The 26206-nt window shown below is 36.5% G+C and overlaps 1 protein-coding gene across 3 annotated transcripts; it reads right to left on the bottom strand.

Moving 5' to 3' along the window:
• Positions 1-1373: 1373 nt before the first annotated feature.
• Positions 1374-25888, bottom strand: cry3a (cryptochrome circadian regulator 3a). Of its 3 annotated transcripts, none has more exons than XM_048208957.1 (15): positions 25705-25887; positions 23439-23611; positions 13257-13365; positions 12954-13096; positions 12589-12773; positions 12229-12317; positions 11392-11532; positions 10867-11178; positions 9630-9781; positions 7528-7730; positions 6278-6370; positions 4243-4365; positions 4024-4110; positions 3724-3885; positions 1374-3628 (listed from the first exon to the last, which is right to left on the bottom strand). In XM_048208957.1, exons 2-15 carry the CDS (start codon positions 23594-23596, stop codon positions 3579-3581), a joined length of 2007 nt encoding a protein of 668 aa, XP_048064914.1. In that variant the 5' UTR covers positions 23597-23611; positions 25705-25887; the 3' UTR covers positions 1374-3578. The 3 variants fall into 3 exon arrangements, with proteins under 3 accessions (XP_048064914.1, XP_048064915.1, XP_048064916.1); XM_048208958.1 differs by having other exon boundaries at positions 3719-3885; positions 25705-25886; XM_048208959.1 differs by lacking the exons at positions 1374-3628; positions 3724-3885; positions 4024-4110 and having other exon boundaries at positions 4261-4414; positions 25705-25888.
• Positions 25889-26206: the final 318 nt, after the last annotated feature.

Below are 26206 nucleotides of genomic sequence, written 5' to 3'. Positions count from 1 at the left end.
ACCTCCAGCTACTGTCAGTTCTGAAGGAGGCACTCATCAAATATATGTCTATACCTTTAAGAGCTATTTTGGCATGGGTAAGATGACAGGCTGGTGAGGTGAATCCAGGGCTTCCCGTTTCAAGTCACCCTCAGTAGACGTGAGAAAGTGGTGAGTGTCCTGTATGTGGGGACTCTCTTATTCTCAGACTAAACTCAATGAGGAAGGACTAATATGACCTGAATGTCCCGCACTTCTGAACAGAACGCTGTCTCTCCGCGCCTTGTTAAGGGACAATGTTTGTTTTGTTTCACAGAGTTCTGAGAGGGGGTGGAAGGGGACGGGGGGTCCGTGAGAGATTCAACACAGTTGCTGTGGCAACTAGTTTTGGCCCCTTGGGTACACTAACATACAAATCAGGGTCTGGACTGAGGTCCTGGGCACAAAAAACAACGCAACCGGAGCCATGGACCACCGCGAATAGAGAACAGGAAATGCTAGTGAGTTTCATTCTGATTCACTAAATCACGATGCCAGTTTAAGGATTGAAAAAAGTTTTCCATTGCATTTTCTTGTCATACTTGTGTATTCAAGGCACATGGCAATCTAAAAACAAGAGTAGGTACTGCAGTGGCTTCTGGGGAGGCCACATTTCCCTGCTTCTCGTAGGCTCAGGACATCTCAACCCTGTTTTCCCCTTCATGTTGTGTGCCAAGGTTCCAAAAGAGAACAGAATGGCGCTGTGTGAATAAACCACTTTGATTGTGAGAAACAGAACACAAAACAGAAACAATACTGAGTTTGAAATCATGAGAGATATTATTGCTCAGTTTTCTTTCAATTTAATCAAGTTCTCTTACTTTTTAATCAAATGACCTACTAAAGCTTTACAAACTGGAATATAGTCACAGAACAATGGTTGTTGATGCAATACATTGGAAAAAGTTATGAAATCTTTTTTCCCCTCATTTACTTTGTTTTTAGAAAAACCAACTTCCAAATTCCAAAAAAAAATGTCTTGTATAAATATTCACAGGACAAGTCCACACAACGCCTAATGAAATTTATATAAGTATCAACAACGCCGCCCAGCGGTCACAGCTGCTCATTGCACTTTTGCGTCAAGATCATAGGTCAAGATGATCGGAGTTAGAGGCACGAAATGGTTCGAAAAAAAACAGCCATTTGTTTACATTGAGTCACCTTGTTTGAAACTTTATAAAGTATAGAAGTTAGACACAAGTTCTCAATTTCGCTGAAGTTTTATTATCATCCCCTTGGTTGTTGAAACTAGCAGGACATTAGCAACCATTACTAATGTAAAGTCTGATCGACTGATCAGAGTTACCATATTGTGGTAGGACAAAAAAAAAAAAAAAAGACAGCAAAACAAATCCAGTTTCAATCAGATTTACTTTTACAACTGTTTACAGACTTGAGGACAAGTTTTTAGACTTAACGTCACACTTATTTTACAGAAAGAAAATAAAAACAAAATTCATAACTAATTCAAATGGGGGGGAAACAGAAAGGGTTCACTTCTCCTGTTGTGACAAAAACAAACCATAATAGCACAGAGACATTAGTCAAAAAGCACTGAGGTTTCTACAATTGTCATATCAAAACATTCACATTAAAACTGAATATTTCTCCTGGTCGGCAACAGTAATACAGATGTCACGGTGTCAAAGTAGATCCAGCTATACAAACACAAATTTAGGCCCAACAGCTTTAGTCCAGTTCAGTTGAAGGTTGCCAGATCACCATGATAAACAACCATACATGAACTTGAGGGCCCATACATTTATATACATGGTATAGTTATGCACAGTAGTTGTCATTAGGGCATCTGTATTGGTGACTCTGTAAACATTGTAGTGGATTTATCATAAGAATAAAGTCTCAGTTTCACCATTCTTAATATTGTGACCAATATTAGTACTGAATAAAAGATTTTTATTTTTTTTAAAGAATGATTTCTTTCAGAGATTCATTTTTTTATTATTATTTCTGGGATATCTGGTAGCAAAGCATCAACTAAATTTGATAAATGATATTAAGTCTGTAGAGGGCATTTGGTATAAAGCATTTGTGGCCAAATACAGAGGCTAAACATTTCATAATCCTAATTATTGGTTACCTTCCCAGAGGAAAGGCCAGTGTGATATTATAAATCAGATGTTAATTACTCTTATTTTTAAGTTACAGAAGAGAGCTATAAAACCAATATCACAATAAAAACAAAACAAAAACGGGATTAAGAGTCAATGTTTTGCTTATTTTTGGAATGTCAGTCGATGTAAAAATGACGTTATGATTAATACTGTCAGATGATGCCTCTAGGATGTTTTGTTTTACCTGAATAGGCACAAACAGATAAATTTCAAATATTTTGGATTTATAAAATAAATTAAAAAAACAAAACTGTATGTAAAAACATGCCAAGAGATTTTAAGGGGTAGAGATACAACAGGGTGTCTTCAATCATTTTCCATACATTTCCTTCCTAAAGATCCATAAAGGTTTGGTTCACAGATGATCAATAAGCTAGGATGATTTTCTTTTCCAGAGTCATTTCCCGGCTTTGGCGTTTTTATCAGTGTTTAAGGCTTGACCGTGAAGGTCAGCTGTCTGTGTGTGTCTGCCAAGCATGACAATGAAGAAGATACTGTAGCTAATCTATAGATGCATTTAATAGACCATTGTAGCCCATTTAAAAACATTCAAGAACCATGGTCCACCACAGTTCTGTCCCTGATAGAATTTACAAATAGGTCCAAAGTTAAAACATGAGGGTTTAAAATCAGTTAAGCAATGTAAATTTATGGAAAGAATCTTAAAATCTAGAAATCTTTAAAACCTATTTTGAAATGTCAGCTCTGCTGGTAGTTATTATATAGATTTTCTGAGTAAACTGAAACACTAATACATTAAACTGGCAAAGAATGAAACACCAATATATAAAATAAACCTGTATAAATTTTTATGTTTACAAAAAGTGGCACATACACCACTCTACTGAGAATCAGTGAAACTGTACAGTGAGAGAATGTCAGAGAAATATGTACAAAAGTGTTTTGTGATGGTTGTAGTTTTATGTTTCCAACTGTTGGCTGGTGCTGGTACCAACCAAACTGCAAAAATACTTACAAAATCCTAGCTGCAATGAGTGTACAACGAAGCTCAGCTTTATTCTGTTTAATAAAAGCTGATACATTAATCTCACGTTTTAAGGTTCACTTGACAGTAAATAAAACCCTTATCTGTGCAATGATGAAACAAATCACAAAGATGACCAAAAGAGAAAGGGGTTTACCAAGGAAACAAGGAAAAACCTTTTTGTGGTTGTTTATCTGTCAACGGATGTAAAATCATTAACTTCTTTTTAAAGTAACTGAATTTCATTAAATGATAAAAATGAATTCTCAGTTAATATTCGTTGAACATGTAAGATTATGGAAACAATGGGGGGAACGGAATAAAGAAATAATAATAAAAAAATTTGATGTCAAATTGCTTTTTCCCTAAGCTTGAGAATTGTTTAAAGGAAAACATATCAACACTCAAATGGAGAAAGTCAGTCCCATTTAGACTCTGCCTCATTTTGAATCTGTTCTGCTCAGAGCAATGATATGTCCATTTAACTCTTCTGGAAAGAGAAAAGAAAAATATCCATCTTAAATGCAATGTATGATTTCTTTTATACATTTCTACATCGAGGATTTAAAGTTAAATTTACCATACTTGACTGGTTCCCTCTGGTGGCATGAACCGAAGTGACCTCTGCAATTTGCCGTTGTAACTTGTGAGAGGTAGAGAGGCTGTCATCTTCACCTTCAAGATCTTGTTCCGACTCCCTCTCCCTTTTCCCTGTCACGCTTCCTCCTGTGTGCAGCAGGTGTCCGCCTAAACACCACACAGAATATGGTAAATACATTAAAACAAGCATATTAAAACTTTTTCTTAAAGCAACTTTCTCAAAAATGTTTTTTTAACCATTATAGTTTAACTGTATCTTAATCATGTAACATACATGTCCATTACCTGAATGTTGGGGGCCTGCCATGTCATGTGAGACATTACACTGGTAAACTCGACTGTTGTGTCCTGTGTCAGACATGTGGTGGTATCCTTGGAAACAAGCAAGAGAAAAGGACAGCATGAAAAAAGGAATTTTAGAATGTTCTGCTGCTAATTTTGCAAATAACAATCATTTACAACTATAAATCTTGTAGTGTAATATATTAGTGTGCAAGGTGGCACCTAATTGCTGCTGTTTTGGTTGCTGAATTCCACTTGGTCCCTGGTGCTCTTCACTGTCAAAGTTCAACAGAATACTTCCACTCCTGTTACCACTGGCAACAGAACTGCCCGATACAGCTGGTGCTATTGGGATGTCAGAAAACGTCAATTTGCATCGCATCAGTACGGAGCTCTGCACATGACATGCAGGAGAAAAAACACAAAGATAACATGGGAATAGATTCTTAATTTATGGCCGCGGTATATTGTTTTTTCCTGCACGCCATGTTTTATTAATTCCTTTGTTTTAGGTAAATTAGTTAAAAACAGGTAAAAACATTAGTATGTAGTAATTAGTTCCATCGTGGACACAGTTAACAAAATGAAAACGAAGGAATGAATTAGTACAACGTGACCAAAAATTAACAAGTTGAGGAAACAAATTATTAAATCGTGGCCACAATATCTTGTTTTTTATTCTTCATGTCATGTGCAGGGCTCTGTACGTCAGTTTGTTTTCTTCAAATAAATAAATAAAACTTAATTTTAATATTATATATACAACGTAACTTTTTTATATTACATTACATTATAGTATATTCTATTATACAGGGGTTGGACAATGAAACTGAAACAAATGGCAAATATAGTGTTGGAGGTTTCACGTCTAGCCTGGTGGACAATCTTCACTGATTTTACATTCCATCAGTAAGAGCAGAGTGAAGGTTGAATTAGCAGAGCAATAGCACAGCTACACATAAAATATTGCAATCCACACAAAATAATGGGAGATATATATCAGAGTTCAGAAGAAGACAAATTTTCGGAGCACGTCTTGCTGGCTCATCTGTAACCAGGACAGCAAAACTTTGTGTTGACATACCACCACATAGGATGAACCATATCCAACAGAAGTAGGGATGTAGTGACGGCAGACATATTGCCCCAGAACGCACACCACACACCAGCTTAGGTGGAGAGGAGACAGAGTGATGAAGCCAATCAGTATATATGGGGATGATTAGGAGGCCATGATAATGGACAAAGGCCAATGGGCAAATTTGGCCAGGATGCAGGGGTTACACCCCTACTCTTTTTTGAAAGACATCCTGGGATTTTTTTAAATAACCACAGAGAGTCAGGACCTCAAGTTTACCATCTAATCTGATGGACAGTGCTTTTTTGACAGTATAGTGTCCCCATCAATATACAGGGGCGTTGGGACCCACACGGACCACAGGGTGAGCACCCCCTGCTGGCCTCATTAACACCCCTTTCAGCAGCATCCTAGTTTTCCTAGGTGGTCTCCCATCCAGGTACTGACCAGGCTCAACCCTGCTTAGCTTTAGTGGGCAACCAGTCTTGGGCTACAAGGTGATAGCTGCTGGCTGGAAGATCATGGCATTCCCTGCTGTGCTTGATGGGCGGGTCATTGCCAAAGACTACCATTCTGGGAGGACCAAGCGTACCTAATGTTTCAAATATTGTACCTTAAAAGGGGTGCCGTGTATCAGCATAATTATGCACCAATACACATAGCAAGACTTGTGACAGAATGGAGTAATGAATATGAAAGTGAAGTTGAACATCTTCCATGGCCTACACAGTTACCAGATCTGAATATTTTTGAGCCACTTTGGGGTATTTTGGAGGAGCATGTGAGAAAATGTTTTCCTCCACCAGCATCACGTAGCAGTGTCCTGGGCACTGTTTTGGAAGAGGAATGGCTCAAAATCCCTCTGGCCACTGTGAAGAACTTGTATCTGTCATTCCCAAGATGAACTGATGCTGTATTGGCCTAAAAAGGAGGCCCTACACCATACTAATAAATTATGGTGGACTAAAACCAGGTTTCAGTTTTATTGTCCAACCTCTGTAAATTATATTATTATAATCAATTATTCAAGATATACAAAAATAATTGCTTTTAAGTGAGCCAAAAAGGTATGGTAACTTTTGTTATCTATGAGAATTTCTCAGAATATTTAAGAAAAAATAACTACTGATTGGCTTCAAGAATTCCTTTGAATAAAGTGGGAAAAACAATGACTTTCACCTGGTGTATTGGTCCCGGACTGCTGTTCCCCTGGGGAGTATGCCATCCCATTCCCATTTCCGTTGTGTGTGGATGGTACGGAGGCCAGAAGTCCTGAAAAACACAGAAAGTGGAATTATCCTTCACTGCTATAATGCAACACAAAAGCATTTGCTAGCACTTCCAACACTTTTACACTATTTTCACATTCAGTGAGCTATATACGTTTTTGGAACTTCCGCAATAATATAAGCCAGCTCAAAAACTTCCGGCGAGATGTCATTTGCTGGCGTGTTGAGCATCAGTAGTGTAATAAGTAGTTTATAATCAGAATATAGTCACTTAAATAGTCAGGCATAGCATTAATTTAGTTATTCAAACGAAAGACAGCATTAAAAATAAATAAATAAAGACGTACCTCGTTCCTCCTCAGCTAAATTCAATTCGATCATCAGTTTTCACACTTTTACGTGAAAAAAATCTTCAAAAATTAAATATTTATTGTGCACTTTAGTTAGATTAATTGAATAAAATGTGTTTTTACAAGTGTGCTGAAATCATTTATCTTGCGCTGCACTGACGGATAGCTGCTGCTAAAGGGAAAGCGTGGTGATCGCTTTGTGTCATTCATTCACAAGAAAAGTTTTTGGTTTTCTTAATTTTTTGAGTATTTTATATATTAGCATTATATATGCACAAATAAATGCTACTTTGCCGCCACGTGCTGGTTAAAGTGGTATTTATTGTCTCTTTTATTTTTAAATAAGTGTTTTCTATAAAATGTTGAATTTCCTACATTTTTAAACGTTTGGTTTTACAATGGAAACAATCTAAAAAGGATGAACAAGTAATGTTTGTGGTCATCACATTAAAAATAACATTTGAAGTGCTGGGGAAAAAATGCTTGTGCGTGTTTAATTACAGACACAGCATTTTTTAAACGGTCCCAAAAGCTTCATCTTTATTGCAATCAATAAAACTGGTTTATTGGCAAATTAGGTAAATGTGATAACTGCATTAAAATATAAATACAACATTAAAAAGTCAACCACTGATGGTTTTGTGTCGATGTACAGTGACTACAGAATGAACAGCTAACAGTTCATCGGAAATGCCCGAGCTGGCTTAACGACAACCAGGAAGTAACCGTGCATATAGCTTGTTGTGTTTTATACAGCCAATTCTGAAGTCTCAATTGCACGAGGCTTCTTTTAAATGATAAATGTGATTGCCTGTAAGCTAGCTATTTGCTACAAGACAGAAATTCTTGCCAAGTCCTCTGTAGCGAGAAAGTTGTTGGTAGATCTGCTTCATCCTCTCGATGTTGAGGCGGCTCGCTTCGGCATGGTTCACCATGGGTTTGGGGTAGTGAACGCCGATGATGCACTTGGCAGCAGTCTGCACTGAGTCTGGGGCATTCCATGGGTCATAGATATACTTGGCAGGGAAACCTCGGAGAATAGGTAAATATCGTCTGAAAAAAAGAGAGATTAAACCACAGTCTCATCATAAACACAAGGAAGGTTATGCGAGATGGTTGTTGGGTTTCCATGTTTGAACAAGTTGGTACAACAAGAACATGGTTTCTTCGATTACAACAAGCACCAAGACTGCAGCATGTGTTGGTGAATAATTTACAAGAATCTCAAAATGGTATTACCACTCAGGAATATGTGAATATATGTGAATTTATGGATTTGTGCCAATTCAAACTACTAATGAAACTGTCAACACAACACTATAACAACAACAACAACAGAAAAAAATGAAAAGAACTGAAAAATTCAGTAAGGCTCTACTAAAATCAGGACTTGCGTCTATCCTCCAGGTCCCAGGGACAGAAAAGGCCACCTACCTAAGGTGCTCCACCTTACCAGAGCATGGGGACAGAGGGCTGCAGGAGGCACGGCTTGCAGACAGGCAGTTTAAACAGGGCAACAGGTCCCGCCTGTGCTGAGACACTACGGAGATTCCTACTACAACACGCGTTAGAAAGCAGAGGCAGTGACCAGGCCCTCCCAATCCCTCCAGATCCAATGACACAGCACCCTCCCACAACCCCATCCCACCCGCTTCAACAAATCGAAACTCAGGGCTGAGTGAGAGGTTCAGGTTCGCTCCCTGCCCCTCGCACTGCCACTGATCGCTTTTGAGACGACAGTGATCCCAAGCCAAAGCAGAGAAACCTGTTAGCCGCCAAAGGAGAAAAGCAGTATACTGTCCTCTGCTGCTGTGTGGCACCCTCATTTTGCCAAAAGAGACCAGAACCCTTTTGCCAGGAACAGTCACATCCTGCTTGAACAAGCAAACGACCAGAAACAGGTTACATCTACAGAAGCAGATTTGAGAAATTGCAGGACAACCTGCGGACCGCGAGCAACTTCATTGGAATGGTGGTGCGCTGTAGGCCAGGACTCTTGTTCTCTTGCACAGGCAGGGCTGCATTCAATGCCAAGAGAACCACTAAACATTTCAAAAAGAGTGCGATAAGGAGGAGTTGTCCAGAGCTAGACTGAAGTTGTTTGCTCTGGCTTTGGGCCTCACCTCATATCATGCTATCTAGGAAATGCATTATGGCTTTATGAATTGAAAACAGACCAGGCTTTGTATATTTCCCCACCAAAATCACTTTTGATGAAACAAGATGCTACCGAGCTAAAAACAGGCTACTGCATTTCCCGCTGATAAAGCATCAAGCTACAACCACATTCACAGCTAACAGGTTTCCAAATGCTTTGGCTAAGAATGGCTTTCGTCTTAAAAGCAATCAACCACAATTCACAAAGGGGAAGGGAAAGCTGAACCTTTCACCCAATCCATGAAGCAACTGCACAGAAACACAAAAACATACAAGCTCTTGGCTAACATGTGTATGAGGTACAGTAAATGTGTTTACAAGCAAACATCTGTTCCTTGATGTGGCCTATAATGAGGACATGTGTTGGAAAAGTACCAAAATCCTGGAATACCAAATTCTGGAACTGGAAGGCCTTAGGTAGAAAAGCTAGAACAAAAAGAAACTACATGGGACAGACTTGTTTTCCTGACTAATTCATATAGAAAGTTACTTAACACACAATTCTCAAATGATACTTTTTCTGCATCTCAGTCAGATATACTGTAATGCTGAGCTATACTACAATTAAAGTTGTCTATGACCCCCAACTCTCTAAATTCTTCCTGAAATATAACCCCAAAATTTCTTACATTCCTCTAATAATAGACTTGCTTTAAAAACAATGTTTCCTCATTTTATTAATCTGTCCTTCCATGTGGTTAATTTTTATGCATTCTAGCTTTGAAACAAGGGCCCTTTGGTGAAAGCAGGTAATTCAGCCTGGGATTAGTGTGCATGTTTGGGAACATTACCAACCTAATGAAATCGCCGTTAGGGTCAGTGCGTCTGCCGAAACCCACTGGACAGTAGCAATGAAAGAACTGTTGAAAGAAAGAGCTACAGGAGAGCCACATCCAGCTGCCTGCGTTCACGCTCCAGTCAGCATCCAAAAGAAGCTCCTCAAACACCTGTCAATCATAACTACCATTACTCTGCAACCAATCAGAGATGGTTGATATTAAGCAGTCATTCGGACCAATTAAAATGTGACCTATTTAAACTACCATTCAAAAGTTTGGGGTCAGTCAGTAATTCCTTTTTTTCATGGCTAATAATTGTTTTTTTTGTTTGTTTTTTTTTTAAAAGAGAAATGGAAAAAAATACTTTCACAAACAAAGCTGCTAAAAAGTAGATGGTCACTCTACTGTCATTCAGCACTAGTGTCTAAACACTCAAGGTCTTTACACTCAAGTGTGACTATACGCCTTTTTTTAATCTATAACAGGGGTTGGCAACCTTTCTGACATGACATGCCATTTTTAAATTCTCCAATGCCCCTTCAAAAATTATATACACAATCCTCATTAAACATCCTCTTCATGTATTCAAAGTATTGTTCTAAGAACAAAAATTGCACAATATTGCATCGCCGCCGTGAGCACGAGCAGGACTGCGCTACTCAACTAACCAACACAGAGCAACCAAACTGAAAAAGCAGCACGAATCAACTTATTGATTACAAAATTGACACAAATGTGTGGTTGAAACTAGTCTGTGTCTCACTGCAGTAGGTAGCACATGTAAATGGAGCTACAGGTTGTAAGAGTTAGTTTGTCATGCAGATTGACATTTCTAAAATGTGCATTAGTTTGGTGAACCTTGCTCTATTGCAGGAGTTTTAATATTTTCGATGTCAGAGAATGCAATATGTTCATCCATGAGCAAGGGACCCCACCCTAAAATGTAAAAGGAAGCTATATATTTTAATGCAAAAAGAGCCCATTTTATACAGTGAAAAATTAATTTTATAAGTGTAAAATATTATTTTGAAAAAAATATTTTATTACTTTCTTTTTTTTTTCCCCAATATAGTACTGTACTGTTAGATGTATTATCTATTTTTTATTATTCATCATTTCAATCATTTATTATTTTAATCAAATTTATTTAATCTTTTTTGTTTTACATTTGTTACACTGATAATATAAAAACTAAATAAATAAATAAATTATAATAAAATAAAATTCTAATCTCCCATGTGAAAGAGATGCACCTTCATGCCCTCTTCCCAACTGATCCACAGGTCTCCACGAGTGAGAAAACAAGCGACAGCATGACGGGCCAGGTGGTGGATCCAGCCTTCCTGCCGCAACTGGGTCATTATGGCATCAATCCAGGGAAAACCTGTCTTAGCTTCAGCCCACTTGGCCAAAGCCTCTGGGTTCTTGTCCCAGGGGATGCGCACACAGATCGGGTTGCCTTCCATCTTATCAAATCGTGGGTTGCTGGTGGCAGCAGTGTAGAAAAATTCCCTCCACAGCAGCTGACCATAGAGGGAGAGTGGAGGAGTGCTGGTTTTCTTTACCTGAAAGGAGAATTACAAACATAGATATTTATATTAATTTATACTTATGTATGGTTACCACATGGTTATCTAACATATAAAGCATTTTAAAAACTACATTATTGTACAAGATGTATAATATTACCATCCACCCCTAATTGATACACCTGTGTTAAAAAGTGATGATCACACTGGATTTATACACATATAGTTAGTGTAGAATTATGACTGTACCTTTCTGTAGAGGTCTGTGAGTTTAAAATAGAAGAGGCGGCAGGACAGGCAGCCAAAACGGAGGTAGGGACTCAGGCCAGTCGGACTGGCCAGCAAAGAGTTGGCATTCATTCTGGGTCTTTCAAAATTTGCAACCCAAGCCTGGAAAAACATGAGTAAGGAGGGAAAATGTAAATCTGGTCTGCTATTAACGAGCACATGGCATTTTTTTTTTTTAAATGAAACATATATGCAGTTCATTTTGCAATCACAATATATTTAAAAGGATAGTCCACCCAAAAATTAAAATTCTGTCATCATTTACTCACCCTTATGTTGCACAAATGAAGATATTTTTAATCACAGAAGATATTTTGAAGAATGTCGGTAACTAAACCATTTTGGTTCCCATTGACTTCCGTTTTATGGGTAAAAAAAAACAAAGGAAGTCATTAGGAAGCAAAAATATCTTTTGTGTTCAGCAGAAGAAAGAAATGCATAGAGGATTGGAAATATGAGGGTGAGTAAATAATGACCGAATGAATATTAATTTTTAAGTGAACTATCCCTTTAAGATGGTGCTTCTTTAAAAATATCTTTATGAATTTTTTTTTTTTTCTTTTAAATTCACTTTCAACCTGTTATCCCATAGTTCTGTTAAAGCTTAACATTGGCCTGATGTATCTGAAAAGGTCCATCAATGTATCAATAACTGCAAAACTGGGCCTATATAGTGAAAATTCATGGTTGTTAAAACAATTTCTGTTGTATATGTTTTAGCTGTTAAACACCACCTGGCACATGTCCCCAGGTAATCTGAGTTTGAGACCTCTGCTGTACATCTATATATGATCACACCTTTCGCTCCAGATGCCTTTCGATCCTTGTTAATGCCTCGGTTTCACCTCCTGGCCAGACAGCAGAAGGTAGTCCCTCGATGTCAAATCCTGAGTCAAGATAATGTAGGTTAAAGAACAACCACTAATCTTGCATAACTTGATGGGTTCTTGTGTAGCAGTTTAGGAAACTCATGAATATATGGGAAATGGATACAGTGATTATATCATTTAGGTAAAATGTTTTTCATTTAAAATGTCTCTAAAATACTGGGTATCTTTATTTTTAAAAATCATTTTAGTCACCATTCCAAACTGACTTAACTAAACTGAAATTCACCTGAAACCTGACAGATAAAGCTCTTCATCTCAATCAGCTCACCTAGTTCTTCCAGGGAGGGCACACCATATTTGTCCCCATGGTCTTCAGAGACGGGTGTGACGCAGCAGCCCATACTGGTGTTGGAAAGAGTTTCCACTGGCATCTCCGGTGGGTCCATTCTGCTGACCAGAGTCTGGAAACGTTTGTAGGTGAGGGGAGGCTGACCACCATTTAGTTCAATGATCCTGAAATAACAGAGAGGGTTAGTTACTGAGTCAGGCCAGTGGGATGCCACAATGTTTACACTTTTTGGGGAAAATCAGCTTATAACTGACTTACTTATAGTGGCACATTAAGCAGGTATAGGAAAAAGTATGTAAACATCAAAAATGTCACATTTCGAATGTAAGGAAAAGAACTCTTACTTTTCAAGGTTGTAAAGGGTGTGTGAGATCTTGACAATGACTTCAACTCCAGCCTCCATTGCAAGCTTTTTAATAGCTGCATCCCTTTCCTTCCCAAATGGTTCTGAGTCATACTCGAAGGTCAACCTGGATATTTTCCATTCCTGCAGGAACAGATTACAAACACTGGATAGTTAATCAAAAAAGTCAATGTAGTCGATTGAACTAAATTGTAATGTGTGGCTTTCAAAATAGCTCATTAAATTAGACAAAGAAATAACTATAAGTTAACGGACAGCAGTATTTTCAAAAGAAGAATTTCACCTTGAAAAGGCGTGGAAAAACATTGGCTGGTTGTCCTCGGATGACAAAAAGGCGGGAATTGAGTTTTCTTAGATTGGAATCAAGATCATCCAGGCACTGCAGGAGAAATCTGTCAGGGAAGAATTAAAATTTAACATTAAGTGTTTTACAATATATATCTGCACTAAAAAAAATACAAAGGTCAAGTCTAGCTAAACGTTTAAAAGCTTGAACGTGAACTTCTACAAAAGAGCAGAAGAGGTCAGTCCATTTTTGAGCACCACCTAAAAAAAAAAAAAACATAGGAATAGGAACTATTGCTATCCACCATTTTCTCAGAAAAATGTTTTGTGCTTTACTAATGAAGTCCTGTATATGTATAGGTAAATATAGCAATAAGTATAAATACATATATTTTTTTTATAAAGTATGACACTAAGATGGCACTAAGAATTTGGCTCAAATTCCAAAATACAGTGAACACTGTAGTGAATAAATGATACTGGGATGTCCTTATTTGACTTGGCCAGGTACTTGGCCTTAAAAGTTTGAGAACTATTGATCTTCAGCAAAGCCCTGAGGCTTTACCGCTTCTCCAAGCTGTCCCTCAAACATACAAATACTCTGAGTTTCCATTCACAAATCTGTTCATTCATGACCTGTTTAAAACATTAGGAGCTTAACTGTGATTTCCTCTCTTCACATCTGCCTTACCAGCTAAAGAGACATTAAGTACTAGAGTCTTTACTGAGAAACAATGAATATATCAGCAAACAGATGACACACTGTGCACTTGAATAAAGAGGTCAGATTTAGTTTTAACTTCAAAAAGAAATAAATAAAATAAAACTATAATATATATATATATATATATATATATATATATATATATATATATATAAAAAAAAAAAAAAATATATATATATATATATATATATATATATATATATATATATATATATATATATATATATATATATATATATTTGACACATATATATATATATTTGTATATATATGTATATATATATATTTGTTAGCAACCGCCGATTTGAAGACGCAGTAAAAGTTTAAAAAAAATCACAAGTGGGTTATATCTGGTGTGTTTTATGTCATAGATCAAAACGTGAAAGTATTTAGAGGCTTTGTTTACCACAAACCTTATTTCAGGCGATTTAGCAAAAACCCATTCAAAAAACCCATAGACTTTATGGCGTTGGAACCGGAAGTCCTAAAATGCTAACTCGCTTCCGGGTTTTGCCTACAAAAACGCGTCATCCATATATATATTTAAATATACAAATATATATTTGTATATATATGTCAAATATATATATATATATATATATATATATATATATATATATATATATATATATATATATATATATATATATTTGACAAATTTCAAAAGTATGTGCAATTTATTTAGTAGAAATAAAACAATTTCTAAATAAAATAAAAATAAGATTTAAAATTAAGGTCAAAATTTATTTATAAATTATTTTATTCTATTTCAACTAAATAATGTACTTGTACTTTTGACATTATTATATTACAGTGTACAATTTTGTACACTGTAATATGAGTGTATGAGTGAAAAGCAGATAAGACAGTCTAACAGATCCACTGTAATAGCAGGTTAGAACATCTTGTTCTTTCATTAATGGGGTTATAGTATTTGTCTGAAAGGCCTGTGCGACCTTCTACCTGTGTCTGATATTTGGTCCTAGAGTCCTGACTGAGCCCAAAGGCAGACTGTCTGCAACCAAAGCCCTGATTAGGGACCAGACCGGGACAAAGCTCCCTATGCTCCAGATACATGCTGACCAGTCGACATACAGACACACAACTGCACAACTCTACCAACACACACACCTGCATTCATGAAATCCAAAAGAATAGACAACACAAAAACTAATAGCTATTGGAGTATGAGGATTGAAAACAAACCTATTTTCCAGAACTCTGCCATGTCACACATTATTCCTTATGTAACTGGCCTGGCCTAGATTTGCAGTGCACATGGTCTCTCCACCACTGGAGGGCATAAAATTAGCCCAGTGACCTCTTTTCAACCATAACAACAACAATACCTAGTCTGAGAAAAGAGCACATCCTTGTATTCCCGTTCCCTCAGATCATGTGAAAACGGACGCGATACAATAGAGGGTTTAGTCTTTTAAAAGTAAAGGTGTAGAATTCAAATACTGGCCATGACATCTAGCGAAAATCAAACAGTCTAGCTTCTAGGAAACCAAGATAAAAAGTTATGAGCTACAGTTCATATCAGTTGTTACACAAGATGGGTAGCTAACTAAAGGCACACGTGCCTCATTCGTTAAGGTAGATAAAGTGCTGAAGTTCAGCAAAAGCAAACAAATCAGGCTTTCGGTTTCAAATTCTGCAGAGTGTAAGCAAGAGAGTAACATTCCTGTTCCAAGGCTATGGGTTCGATTACTAGGGAACGCATGTACTGATTTAATGTAAATGCTTCGAGTGCAACTGAATGTAATGTAAGTTTGAATTTAAATAAATAAATAAATACTTTTTTTTTTATTTAAATATAATAAATAGAGACTTTAAAAAAAAAAAAAAAAAAAAAGAAGTCTCTTATACTCAAAAAGGCTGTATTATTTGATCATAAATACAGTAAAGACAGTACCACTGTAAAATATTATTATTACAATTTAAAATATCTGTTTTCTATTTTAATTTATTTTAAAATGTAATTTATTCATTTGATGGCAAAGCTGAACTTTCAGCATCATTACTATAGTCTTCATGGCACACATGATCCTTCAGAAATCATTCTAACATGCTAATTTAGTGCACAAAAAACATTTCTTATTATCAATGAAAACAGATGTGCTGCTTATTTTTTGGAATCTTTTTTTTTTCAGGATTATTTAATAAAAAGAACAGCATTTATTTAAAAATGAAATCTTTTACAACATTATAAATGCCTTTAATGTCACTTTTGGTCAATTTAATGTGTCCTTGCTAAATAAAATCTCACTGATCCCAAACTTTTGAATTGTAGTATAAATGGAAGTGACCTGCGGCTTTAAACTGAAAATAATATGATTTAGGGTTGCATGGTGTACCGGTACTACGGTAGTATCGCGATACTAAAGCTTCAAAATACTGGCGATGCCATTGGGTGTGTCTCAATCAGTTCCCTAGCTCCCGAGCTCGTGAATCAGTATATCGTGTACACGAATTCGGGCACTGGTAAGGACAGTAAAAGATGCTGGTTCACTACACATTGGGACACTTATGACTCTATTTCCGGCGACGTGACAACGTCCTCATTGTACAACATCACTACTGGTATTTATGAACAACAACAGATATTGATATTGCTGATATTTTCTGACATTACTTGTAATGTTATTTAAAGTACATTATGATTAATTATTTGCTTGTTAAAAATAAGTGCAACATTTCAGCCGTGAATAAATTATAAATGTTAGCTAGATTATGTTCGTTACCTGTCTAGCAATGTATGTTTATGCTGAAATATAATAAAATAACGGTTTGTATTTTTAAAAACATCTATCGCGTATCGTTATGTGTAGTGAGTTGGCTCACGTGATTCAAGTTTCGCGCTTCAGAACTTCCGTTATGGGAGCATAGTGAGCATCGATAGAGTGCCCCAGGGATGACGCGTTTTTGTAGGCCAACCCGGAAGTTAGCGGCGCGCGGGTTCCCTCGACTGAAAGCCTATTCATTTTTCCCATAGACTTTTGGAAAATCGCAGAAAATAAGCTCTGTGTTTAACAAAGGGTTATGACACTTACACGTTTTGTCTATCAAGATAATCTTTACAAGTTAACACAACATTTATAGATTTTGAAGCCTAAATAAAGTCGTCAGATATAAAAGGCTAACAGTAGGCTATAAACGGACTACAGCACACCATGGTCGCGGATCAACGTCGTCACCACCAAGCGTCCTCAAACTTTATTTAGAAAACAACTCTATTTAAAAACATGCTCACTGATTATGATCTGCGCTGTGTATGAATACTTATCCACTTTTTCATGAGAAATGCTGTCCAAATGTCCCGTTTTTAATGATGACGTCTAAAGTCCCCGCCAAAGGAAGTAGTCCCTTTTAGCAATTTGTTAGCAACCGCCGATTTGAAGACGCAGTAAAAGTTTAAAAAAATCACAAGTGGGTTATATCTGGTGTGTTTTATGTCATAGATCAAAACGTTAAAGTATTTAGAGGCTTTGTTTACCACAGACCTTATTTCAGGCGATTTAGCAAAAACCCATTCAAAAAACCCATAGACTTTATGGCGTTGGAACCGGAAGTCCTAAAATGCTAACTCGCTTCCGGGTTTTGCCTACAAAAACGCGTCATCCCTGGGGCACTCTATGCTCCCAGGTTTTCACGGTGCATTGTGGGACTTTTCAGGGAGCGAACGTTTCAGTGCCCTGGAAGGATTCTGCGATTGAGACAGCCCTTAAAATGGCCGACTCCCTGGTTAGTGCCCTGACTACTGAACTAGGGAGCTGATTGAGACACAGGGATTGTATTTTTTAAACGGTAGTATCGTCAGTACCGTAAGGAATGTTGTATGTGCGGCAGGTACACTTCAATTGAACATGCGTGCCTGCAAAAACATTACAAGAGACTGCCGTTGACTGTCTGCTGTGCCCTGTGTAGTAAATGCTCTGTAGAATTAGCGCCTTATTGTTTTCTGATGCTTCAGTTAATTTTGCAATGAGATAAAGTTGCATTGCACGTTGTTATTCGCAGTGCATTTTATCTGGAGAAAGGGTCTGAAATTCACTTAATTAACATCATAAAATCTTTATATAAGAATGAATTCTCACAGTTTTTCCGTTGCTCATTTGGCCACTTCTGGAAAAGATTAAATAGTTTGTTTCTAGAAACATCTTTGCGAACACGATTCAGACAAATGCAATTCCATTCATCAGTAAGTTATAGCGGGTTTGCACTCGGTTCTTATCAATCATATCAATCGTGATTTTATAATTATAAATGTATTATATGTTTTAATATACATACTGCTCTCCAGTCAGGGTTAGATATTTCAAGATAGGCTGGCAAAAATGCTCCTGATAGTTCGTGACACGAGCAAGAGCGCTGTTTTTGTTTCGTTTCTAAATTAATCTGTTTATGAACAAATTGTGTGAGTCACTGACTCACTAATCCATTCATTAAGACAGTCATTTGCTTCGTTCCTGAATGAATCAGCCTTTTTGAACGAATCGGTTGAATGATTCATTGACTTAATCATTAACACTTGCTGCCACCTACTGGCGACTTTAGTCTCCCATTTAAACGTAGGTCTATTCTATCATTTTTTACCATCTAAAAGTAGGTCTATTCTATCATTTTTTTCCACCAACATTTTTATTTCTATATTCAAATTTTTATATTTGAAACATTAATATCATAACATTATTTATGCAATTGTAATTGAAGTGTAAATGCATAAATGCTACATCGTAATGTCAGTTCATACAGCTTCTGTGCAGTGCTAAGATGAATTTTGTTTACATTGATTCATTTGAATGGTAATAAAAGCCTGTTATTCATTCTCATTAATGAAGTATTCAGAGAAAAATCTGGTCTGTTTTCATGTTTTTATGAAAGTTTGGTTCATTTTGTATACTGCATGGTATCGCGATACTACTTGGTATCGTGATACTTCAGCTGGTATAGTATCTTAAGACATTTTTATGGTATCGTGACAACCCTAATATGATTTACAGATTTTGAAATTTAATATTTGATATAACCATAAACTGTTTGATATATAACCATAAAATATTTGATATAACCATATAACCACAGGCCATAAACTGTGATATAAATATTGATTGAATAACAGGCCATAAATTGATTATGAGAATTGGTACAATCTTGTTTAAAATTATATAATTTACATAGGGAGGGGAAAAAAGTAATCTGGACACTGGAATGGCATACATTAAAATGGCAATTAGTTTAAGAATCCAAACCCAAGAAATATCTAGATTCACCAGACGTAAGGCCTGTTCACACCAAGAACAATAACTATAAAGAGAACTGTAACAAACTATATTAACATCCACACCAATGCAGGATAATGTTCTATTTATTCTAAGCACACGCATTAGCCCTTGGTATACTTCTTTTTTTTTCCCGTATGCTAGTATACGCACACAGCAGGGTTGCCAGGTTTTCACAACAAAACCCGCCCAATTGCTCATCAAAACTAGCCCAAAACTAGCCCAATCACATTTCAGGGGGAATTTCTATGGAGTTATTTTACTGACAAATGTCGAGAGCACATTATTGTAACGCAGGAGCACATCAATGCAATGCGCGAGCTCAAATCTTTCCACTTGCACGTGGATTTCCTTTGCTCTCGCACAAAACTGGATGCGCACTCTCAAATATACAGTGCTCTCTTCTGAACCATCCTGTGCACTCAAACTGCACCCTGTGCGCTCGCGAATCTCTCCGTGCTCTTGCAGAAATTAATTTGCTTCTGGATTAAATGCTGTCAAAAGTTATTAACCAATCAGAAGAGACGGCTGATCCATGAAAGTGCTACATGGAATCTTATTGGCTGAGAGTGAACTGCGCCTGGAATTCTTTTGACAAAGATGGATATTTAATTTCTTTACAATTTGATAATATTTAATAATATTAATCAAAATGTAGGTCACATCTTAGAAATGGCTCAGAATGGGGCGCTTGGATGGTTTCTAGATTAATAAGCTTGTTTGTCTAACTGCATCACATTACAGGTCAAACCCCACTGAACAATTTATCCAAAACCACAATATTAGCTGATATCATGGACCAAAACATTAAATTAAACATTAATTTAAAACAAAAGATTAAACAACTAATTTAATGTTATAAATCAGACTATTTAGAAATGTGTAAAATGTTATGAATTAGCCTATTAAAAAATGTATCAATTTAAATGAATTCATTACAAAATCGTGTGAAATTAATGAAGACATGTTTCGTCCAGTGTTTTAAACGAATCTCTTGAATTAATGATTCTGATGCATCAAATACATTTTAACAGTTACTGGTCACCACCTACTGGCAGAACAGTGTAATAACATTAGTTTCAAAGGTCATTTACTTGATTTTATTGCTGATATCAGTGTATATTCGGACTATAAATTGTTATTGCAATACTTGCGTTATTATTTAATGTTTGCAACACAGAAGTAGCAATAGTGTGTTGTTGAAAAGACTTTGTGAAGCTGTTTAAAACATAGCTTACATGACCACTGCTTTCAGCAGCAATGCAAAAGCAGGTTTAAATATTCTGGTATGATCGTAATGTCAAAGGTTTAATAGACGACCTCAAAAGAAATTCACTATAGGTGGTATATTTGATCTCCACATTTTAAGTATTTAGGGAATGATGATCTGACCCTGATCTTGTTCTGTCTTAAATCAGAAGATATTTTTTTGGTAATACTTTACAATAAGGCTTCATTAACATTATTTAACTGCATTAGTTAAAATTAACTAACAGTGACCTGCAATTCTACAGCATTTATTAATCTTTGTTTATATATAGTACTATATAGTACGTGAAAAACAGTGTGCGAACAGAGTAGTATGTCCAAATTCATAGTATTTGAAAAACAGTAGGCAAAAAGTACCCGGATGACCAACTACTTCCGGTGAGATTCTGAAGTGCGCATACAATGGACACTTTACCACCCTATGAGACCACAGGAGAGGATTTGTGAATGAAGTTGAAGGGACATAACTGACGCTGACAGGTCATGTGCCAGTAACAACATGACGATGTAGTTTGTCTGAATTCATTCATATTACACGCATTCGTACTATATAGGACATGCTTTTTTTTCTCTGTGCCATTATTGTTATAGCTGTGGTGTGGACTCTGCTATTCTTTTCAATTTAGAACGATTTTTAAAAATATCTTTATCATTATCATTACAAATATTGTCATTGGTTTGAATGGGCCTTTAGAAAGAGCTGTTTATGGCATGTAGAACTTGCAAGAAGCCGACAGATGCATATTTCCAAACAAGGGGTTTGGAGTAGTTCTGCAATGAGTTATGTTTCTTCATAAAAGCCTGCAAAATATCAAATGGATACATAGGTTTACAGCGCATTTTCAGCAAAAATAGACACTGCTGCTTCAGTAACGCTTCTGCTACATGTGCAGTATAAATATTGTAATGTGGTAATATGGGTGCAAAAAATAAACCTGCTACAGACACAAGACGAGTAACCAGAGTGGCCAGGTTACACATCTCGAGTCAAAACTAATTAATGTATTAGTGTTATGTGAATGCCATTCCCATACCCAAAACATGGTAACACAAACCAGTAACGACTATTTATCATTAACACAATCAGTTATGTCAGTTTTATCTGTGTCAATGTGGTTTATAGAGTTACTGCTAATTTTGTAGTGCATAACATCAAACCTATTTTTGATGCAATGACATGAAACAAAATTTCCCTCTTGAGGATGTAATGATTAGTGTACATGATAGAGGTAAAGACAAAGAATCCTAACTGCAGCTAACTTATTTACATGCTATTTTTAAAGGCAATTTAGAGCAGACCACACAATGTGACCTGCAATCTCCTCTCCTGCATTAAAGTACCTAAACTTGGAGCCCAACACGTGTTTTAAGTAGAGGCCATCTGAGCGCTGCAGCTGACAATGACATATCCAGTCACAGGTGCTTCATCTTTTAATCTGGTGAATTAGCTCTCGTTAGCATTCTGTCAGATCGCGCTGTATCCATTCAGCAGGTGAGCAGAGCTGAATGACAAGTCTGAGACCAGACTGTCTGATTGTCTTCTGAGAGCGAAGCACCTGCTGATTTGCGACTTGGCCTACTTTCCTCATGACTTACAGTTATGGCACTGGATCGATCTGCATACATGGCCATGTGGTCAGATTACTTCATGTGTGGGCATTTACTGGTTTAAAATAGAAATACAGGGATATCTGACTGCTCACTTCCAACTATAACAAAATTCTGAAATCCTTCTTGTGAAAGCAGCAAGTGCCTGACTCAAAAGGAGTGTTTCCTAATTTTAACCATTGTGTAATCACTGGTTTTGCTTCAGAACCCCAAAAGTACATTAGACATCAAGTGGTCACCCAACATAATACTAAAACTGATTATGGTACAAACATAAAACAAATGTTCATAAAATCAAATCAATGAAAATGTATAACATTACCAAGAACTGGACAGACCCAGCAATATGCTGTCTACAATATATCAAATCTACAAAAATATCTGGTCTACAAAATATATCCCATTTTTAGGTATTTACCCAACAGTTAAGAAACAATGAGGAAATCTGAGATCATAAGAGAATATGACATTTCTGTTTCAGTACAAATGCAGCCTCAATCAACTGATAATGAGGCTGCACCTTTATGATCACACCAGGCAGGATGTGCCGGTAAAATGATTCAAATTGCAGTGAATTTACAATATGGAAATCAAATCTTTTGTTTAAACTTTTTTAACATGTAACATCATGACTTTGCCCCGTCATATTTTACAGTTGGAACAAACATCAATAATAAAAACACAATAGACTGCTTATGTGGTCATCAAATTGTCTCATCTCGTATTTCAGGTTCATGCAACAAAAAGCTTCGTTTTCATTAGAACAGAACGTACACGCAAATCTAAAAACATTGATTTTTTTCAACACCAAGACCTCAATATAAGTTTCTGACCCTCATTCAAATGTAAACAACATAAAGTGACATAAGATGAGAGATCAGTTACAATTTGTGATCAAAATTACCTGCTAAATGACAATTATGTTATGAGTGTGAATGTATCAGAAGAGAAACCTTTCACTTTAGCAACTAGTGTCCTTGCAGTTGATATACATGTCAAGGCTACGCCACTTTTCAAGTTGCACAACACATCATACTGTATGCAGTAAAAATAAGATGTAGATAGGTCTAGTTTTTGTTGTTAGTTGCAACCACATGTGAGTGTGTTTGTAGTGTTTTTGTCCTTTAAGACACTGCATATAATATCAATGGCTGATTTTCAGTAATTATCACTCCTTAATAATTTAAGGTACAGATTCTTAGTGTCTTGCACTCCTTTTTTGGGACACTGATAACTGACAGAGATTTGCTAGATTATAAAATGAAATTATTCTTTCTTATAGAAATGCACTAACCTCCATCTGTTGACCCCAAGGTTGGACGACCCAGCGAACCAGGGATCCAGGAAGTAGACACATCGAACAGTGTCTGCCCCACGCACTGCCTCCAGAAGTGCAGGGTTGTCATGGAGACGGAGGCCCTTCCGGAACCAGTGGATGGAATTTGGGGCCATGTTCACTGAGTCACCCTTCAAAAAGCAAAAAACAAAAAAAAAACAATTATCTACTGATGACACTGTCTGTTAGACTATTTCTTTCTTATTTGACAGACATCAGCATCATCACAATAACCTACTCTGATGCAGCAAAAATGGATTGTCATTTTTAATTTTTGCTTAGAGACTTTTTGGTATACATTTTAGTCTTTTTTTTTTTTTTTTTCCTTGTCCTGTTTCCGTTCATGATGGAGGAATCCTCCAAATCTGGACTTGAAACCTGTCTATCTGAGCAGTCATTCTGTGACATTCAATTCTTGGCTTTTCCTCAGTCTGACTCAAGATGTGTGACGTCTGTACTGGACTGAATTACTGTCATAAATGCTAATGCCATACTATCTCATTGATGAAGTGGCCTTCATAGAAGCTTACTTGTATATCTTTGAGCCCTGCTTGAAAACAGCTGTACACATATGCAAAGAAAGTGGTCTAAAAGAGGCAGAGGATTCATCTAGATGTAAGGATAAACTTCTGTCTAAGGCAACTTATCAGTTGTCTGTGTCCTGGGAATTACTGTGGGCCACCTCTAACTGGGATTGATCTAGCAACTGTACTGGCAGCCCATCTGCTACAACTGTGCACACAATTGAGCAGGTTCTTGTCTTTAATTTTTACAAATCTTTTAGCTGAAAAACTGTTTGGGTGTACTAAGAGGACTAAAGTGGGCTAATGTGTAAAGTTAAAATTTGCAGGACAACAACTATATACTATAATAGCTGATTATACAGGACATGGCTCACATTTATATAATACAGGACCACTTAATTTCCATGCAATAGCACTTTATCACATTACTTATAAAGTGCATAATATACACCAGCCACTATTACACTGATACATTTTTTAAGGCAAGACACAATAGGTAAAACCACTGTTTTTGTTAGTTTGTTTTCATGTACTGGTCAATTTTGAGATTTTGGATTATTTTGTTATGTTCCGTAGCACTTCTTTCAGACTAGTGGGTAAAAAAAAACTATTTAAGTGTTTATTTTATTACACGTTATCTATTTGCATCTGTAGATTTCAAATTACAAAAAAAACATATTTAAAGGCTGTTTTCTCAAAATTTGTTTTCTCATGCACTGCGCCAGAAATCTCCACTTCAGTAGCACTAAAACTTCTATACTCTGAAAGTTTTTAAAGATGGGTTTATTCATATATAATTTGGCTGATTTATAAAACATTTTATTCCTAAAAACACAGTGTTTTTTTTCTGGCTGTTGATGGTATTTCCTGATGTATGGAGTTATAAAAAGAGATTAAGAGGATTTTGCAAAAAAGAAATTTGGTAAAGTTCAGATTTCTGTTCTGGAAATGTATGCAAATTAATGCATATTTTAATTTGCACTGTAATTAATCAACCAGCTTAGTATGGTGATATCTTTTAGTTAAATCTTTTACCCTATTCACCAGTGGTGTCCTGCCTTTAAGCTACTTAAAGACATTTTACCTGAGTCTGAGCTTTAAATTTACAACATGGGAAGAAAACCTCATTAAGTAGAATGAATGTACTGGATGTACTACCAAAAGAACCCACAACCAAAGCCCACACCTTAACATTAAAAGAATGCTGTGGGAAGGAAAGGTAGGTCAGATTTTCATAACTGCACCCGTCTCAAATTACCATTGGTGAAAAAACACCACAAAAAATGGTACAAATAATAGTAGTAAACAAAATAAATATTTTAGAGAACAAAAATATAAAACAAAATATAATAAATTTGTTTTACATTAAAAAAAAAAAATACAGTGGCGCGCGACAATGGTCCACAGACACATTGAAAGCATCCTGGAGTAGAAATTAGGTCAATTCAAGTAGGTGAAAATGGCGAGACGTTGTAGTTAGAGTTAATGTATACATTTCGGGTTCCCCACAATTTTCCCTAAAACTAAAACGAGATATTCAGATTAAAACGTTGAGGTTGAGACATAGGGGAAAAAATGAAAAACTTCAATATAAAAACAAACATGGGAAATTGGGTCACAGGCGCACGTTATGTAACGCGTTTTTTTACAAGGCAATAAATAAAGCCTAAAGGAATAAATACACGACTCGAACGCATTACCTTTGACCGTTATGTCAGTCCCGAAGACATGATCATCTCTTCCCACGATATAGCGAGAGTCTCACAGCTCAAAAACTGTGCTTTTCCGCCGATTCAGATTCAGTCTGGCTCTCAGACGGTCAAGTCGCCTACATGAGAGGCTCGTGCGCCGCGCCTGCTCTGTTTGGCTCTCTGCTCTTGGTTCAATGCAACGCTCTCAATGTGGATTTCCTAGTGAGCGGAATAGCGCTTCTGATTGGTCGAAACGAGGTCACGGGGTACGTGGACGCTCACGTTTGGGAAGCATGGAATGGTGAAAGACATGATGGTGGGAATGAATTTACTGAATAGATGAGCAGTTTGTAATATCAAAAATAAGAATACGTGCGAAGAACGTATGAACATGAAAATGAAAATTTTTCTTAACTAACGTTATCAATGCTGTAAAAAATATTGCTTATTGTTAGTTCATGTTAACTAATTAACTAATGTTAACAAATGAGACCTTTGTAAAGTGTTTCCA

The sequence above is a fragment of the Megalobrama amblycephala genome, linkage group LG12, assembly GCF_018812025.1.
Source record: "Megalobrama amblycephala isolate DHTTF-2021 linkage group LG12, ASM1881202v1, whole genome shotgun sequence".
NCBI lineage: Eukaryota > Metazoa > Chordata > Actinopteri > Cypriniformes > Xenocyprididae > Megalobrama > Megalobrama amblycephala.
The sequence above is the reverse complement of the archived record's forward strand: the minus strand, read 5'-3'. Positions and strand labels throughout refer to the sequence as shown.

Bases quoted from the DNA above. Each gene is read 5' to 3' on its own strand.
- cry3a (XM_048208957.1), bottom strand. From the start codon at position 23,596: ATGGCCCCAAATTCCATCCACTGGTTCCGGAAGGGCCTCCGTCTCCAT. The intron at 11,179-11,391 runs GTACAGTCATAA...TTCTCCTTTCAG, and splicing joins TCACAGACCTCTACAGAAAG to GTAAAGAAAACCAGCACTCC. The intron at 6,371-7,527 runs GCAAGAATTTCT...TGTGTTTTTCAG, and splicing joins TTCTCGCTACAGAGGACTTG to GACTTCTGGCCTCCGTACCA.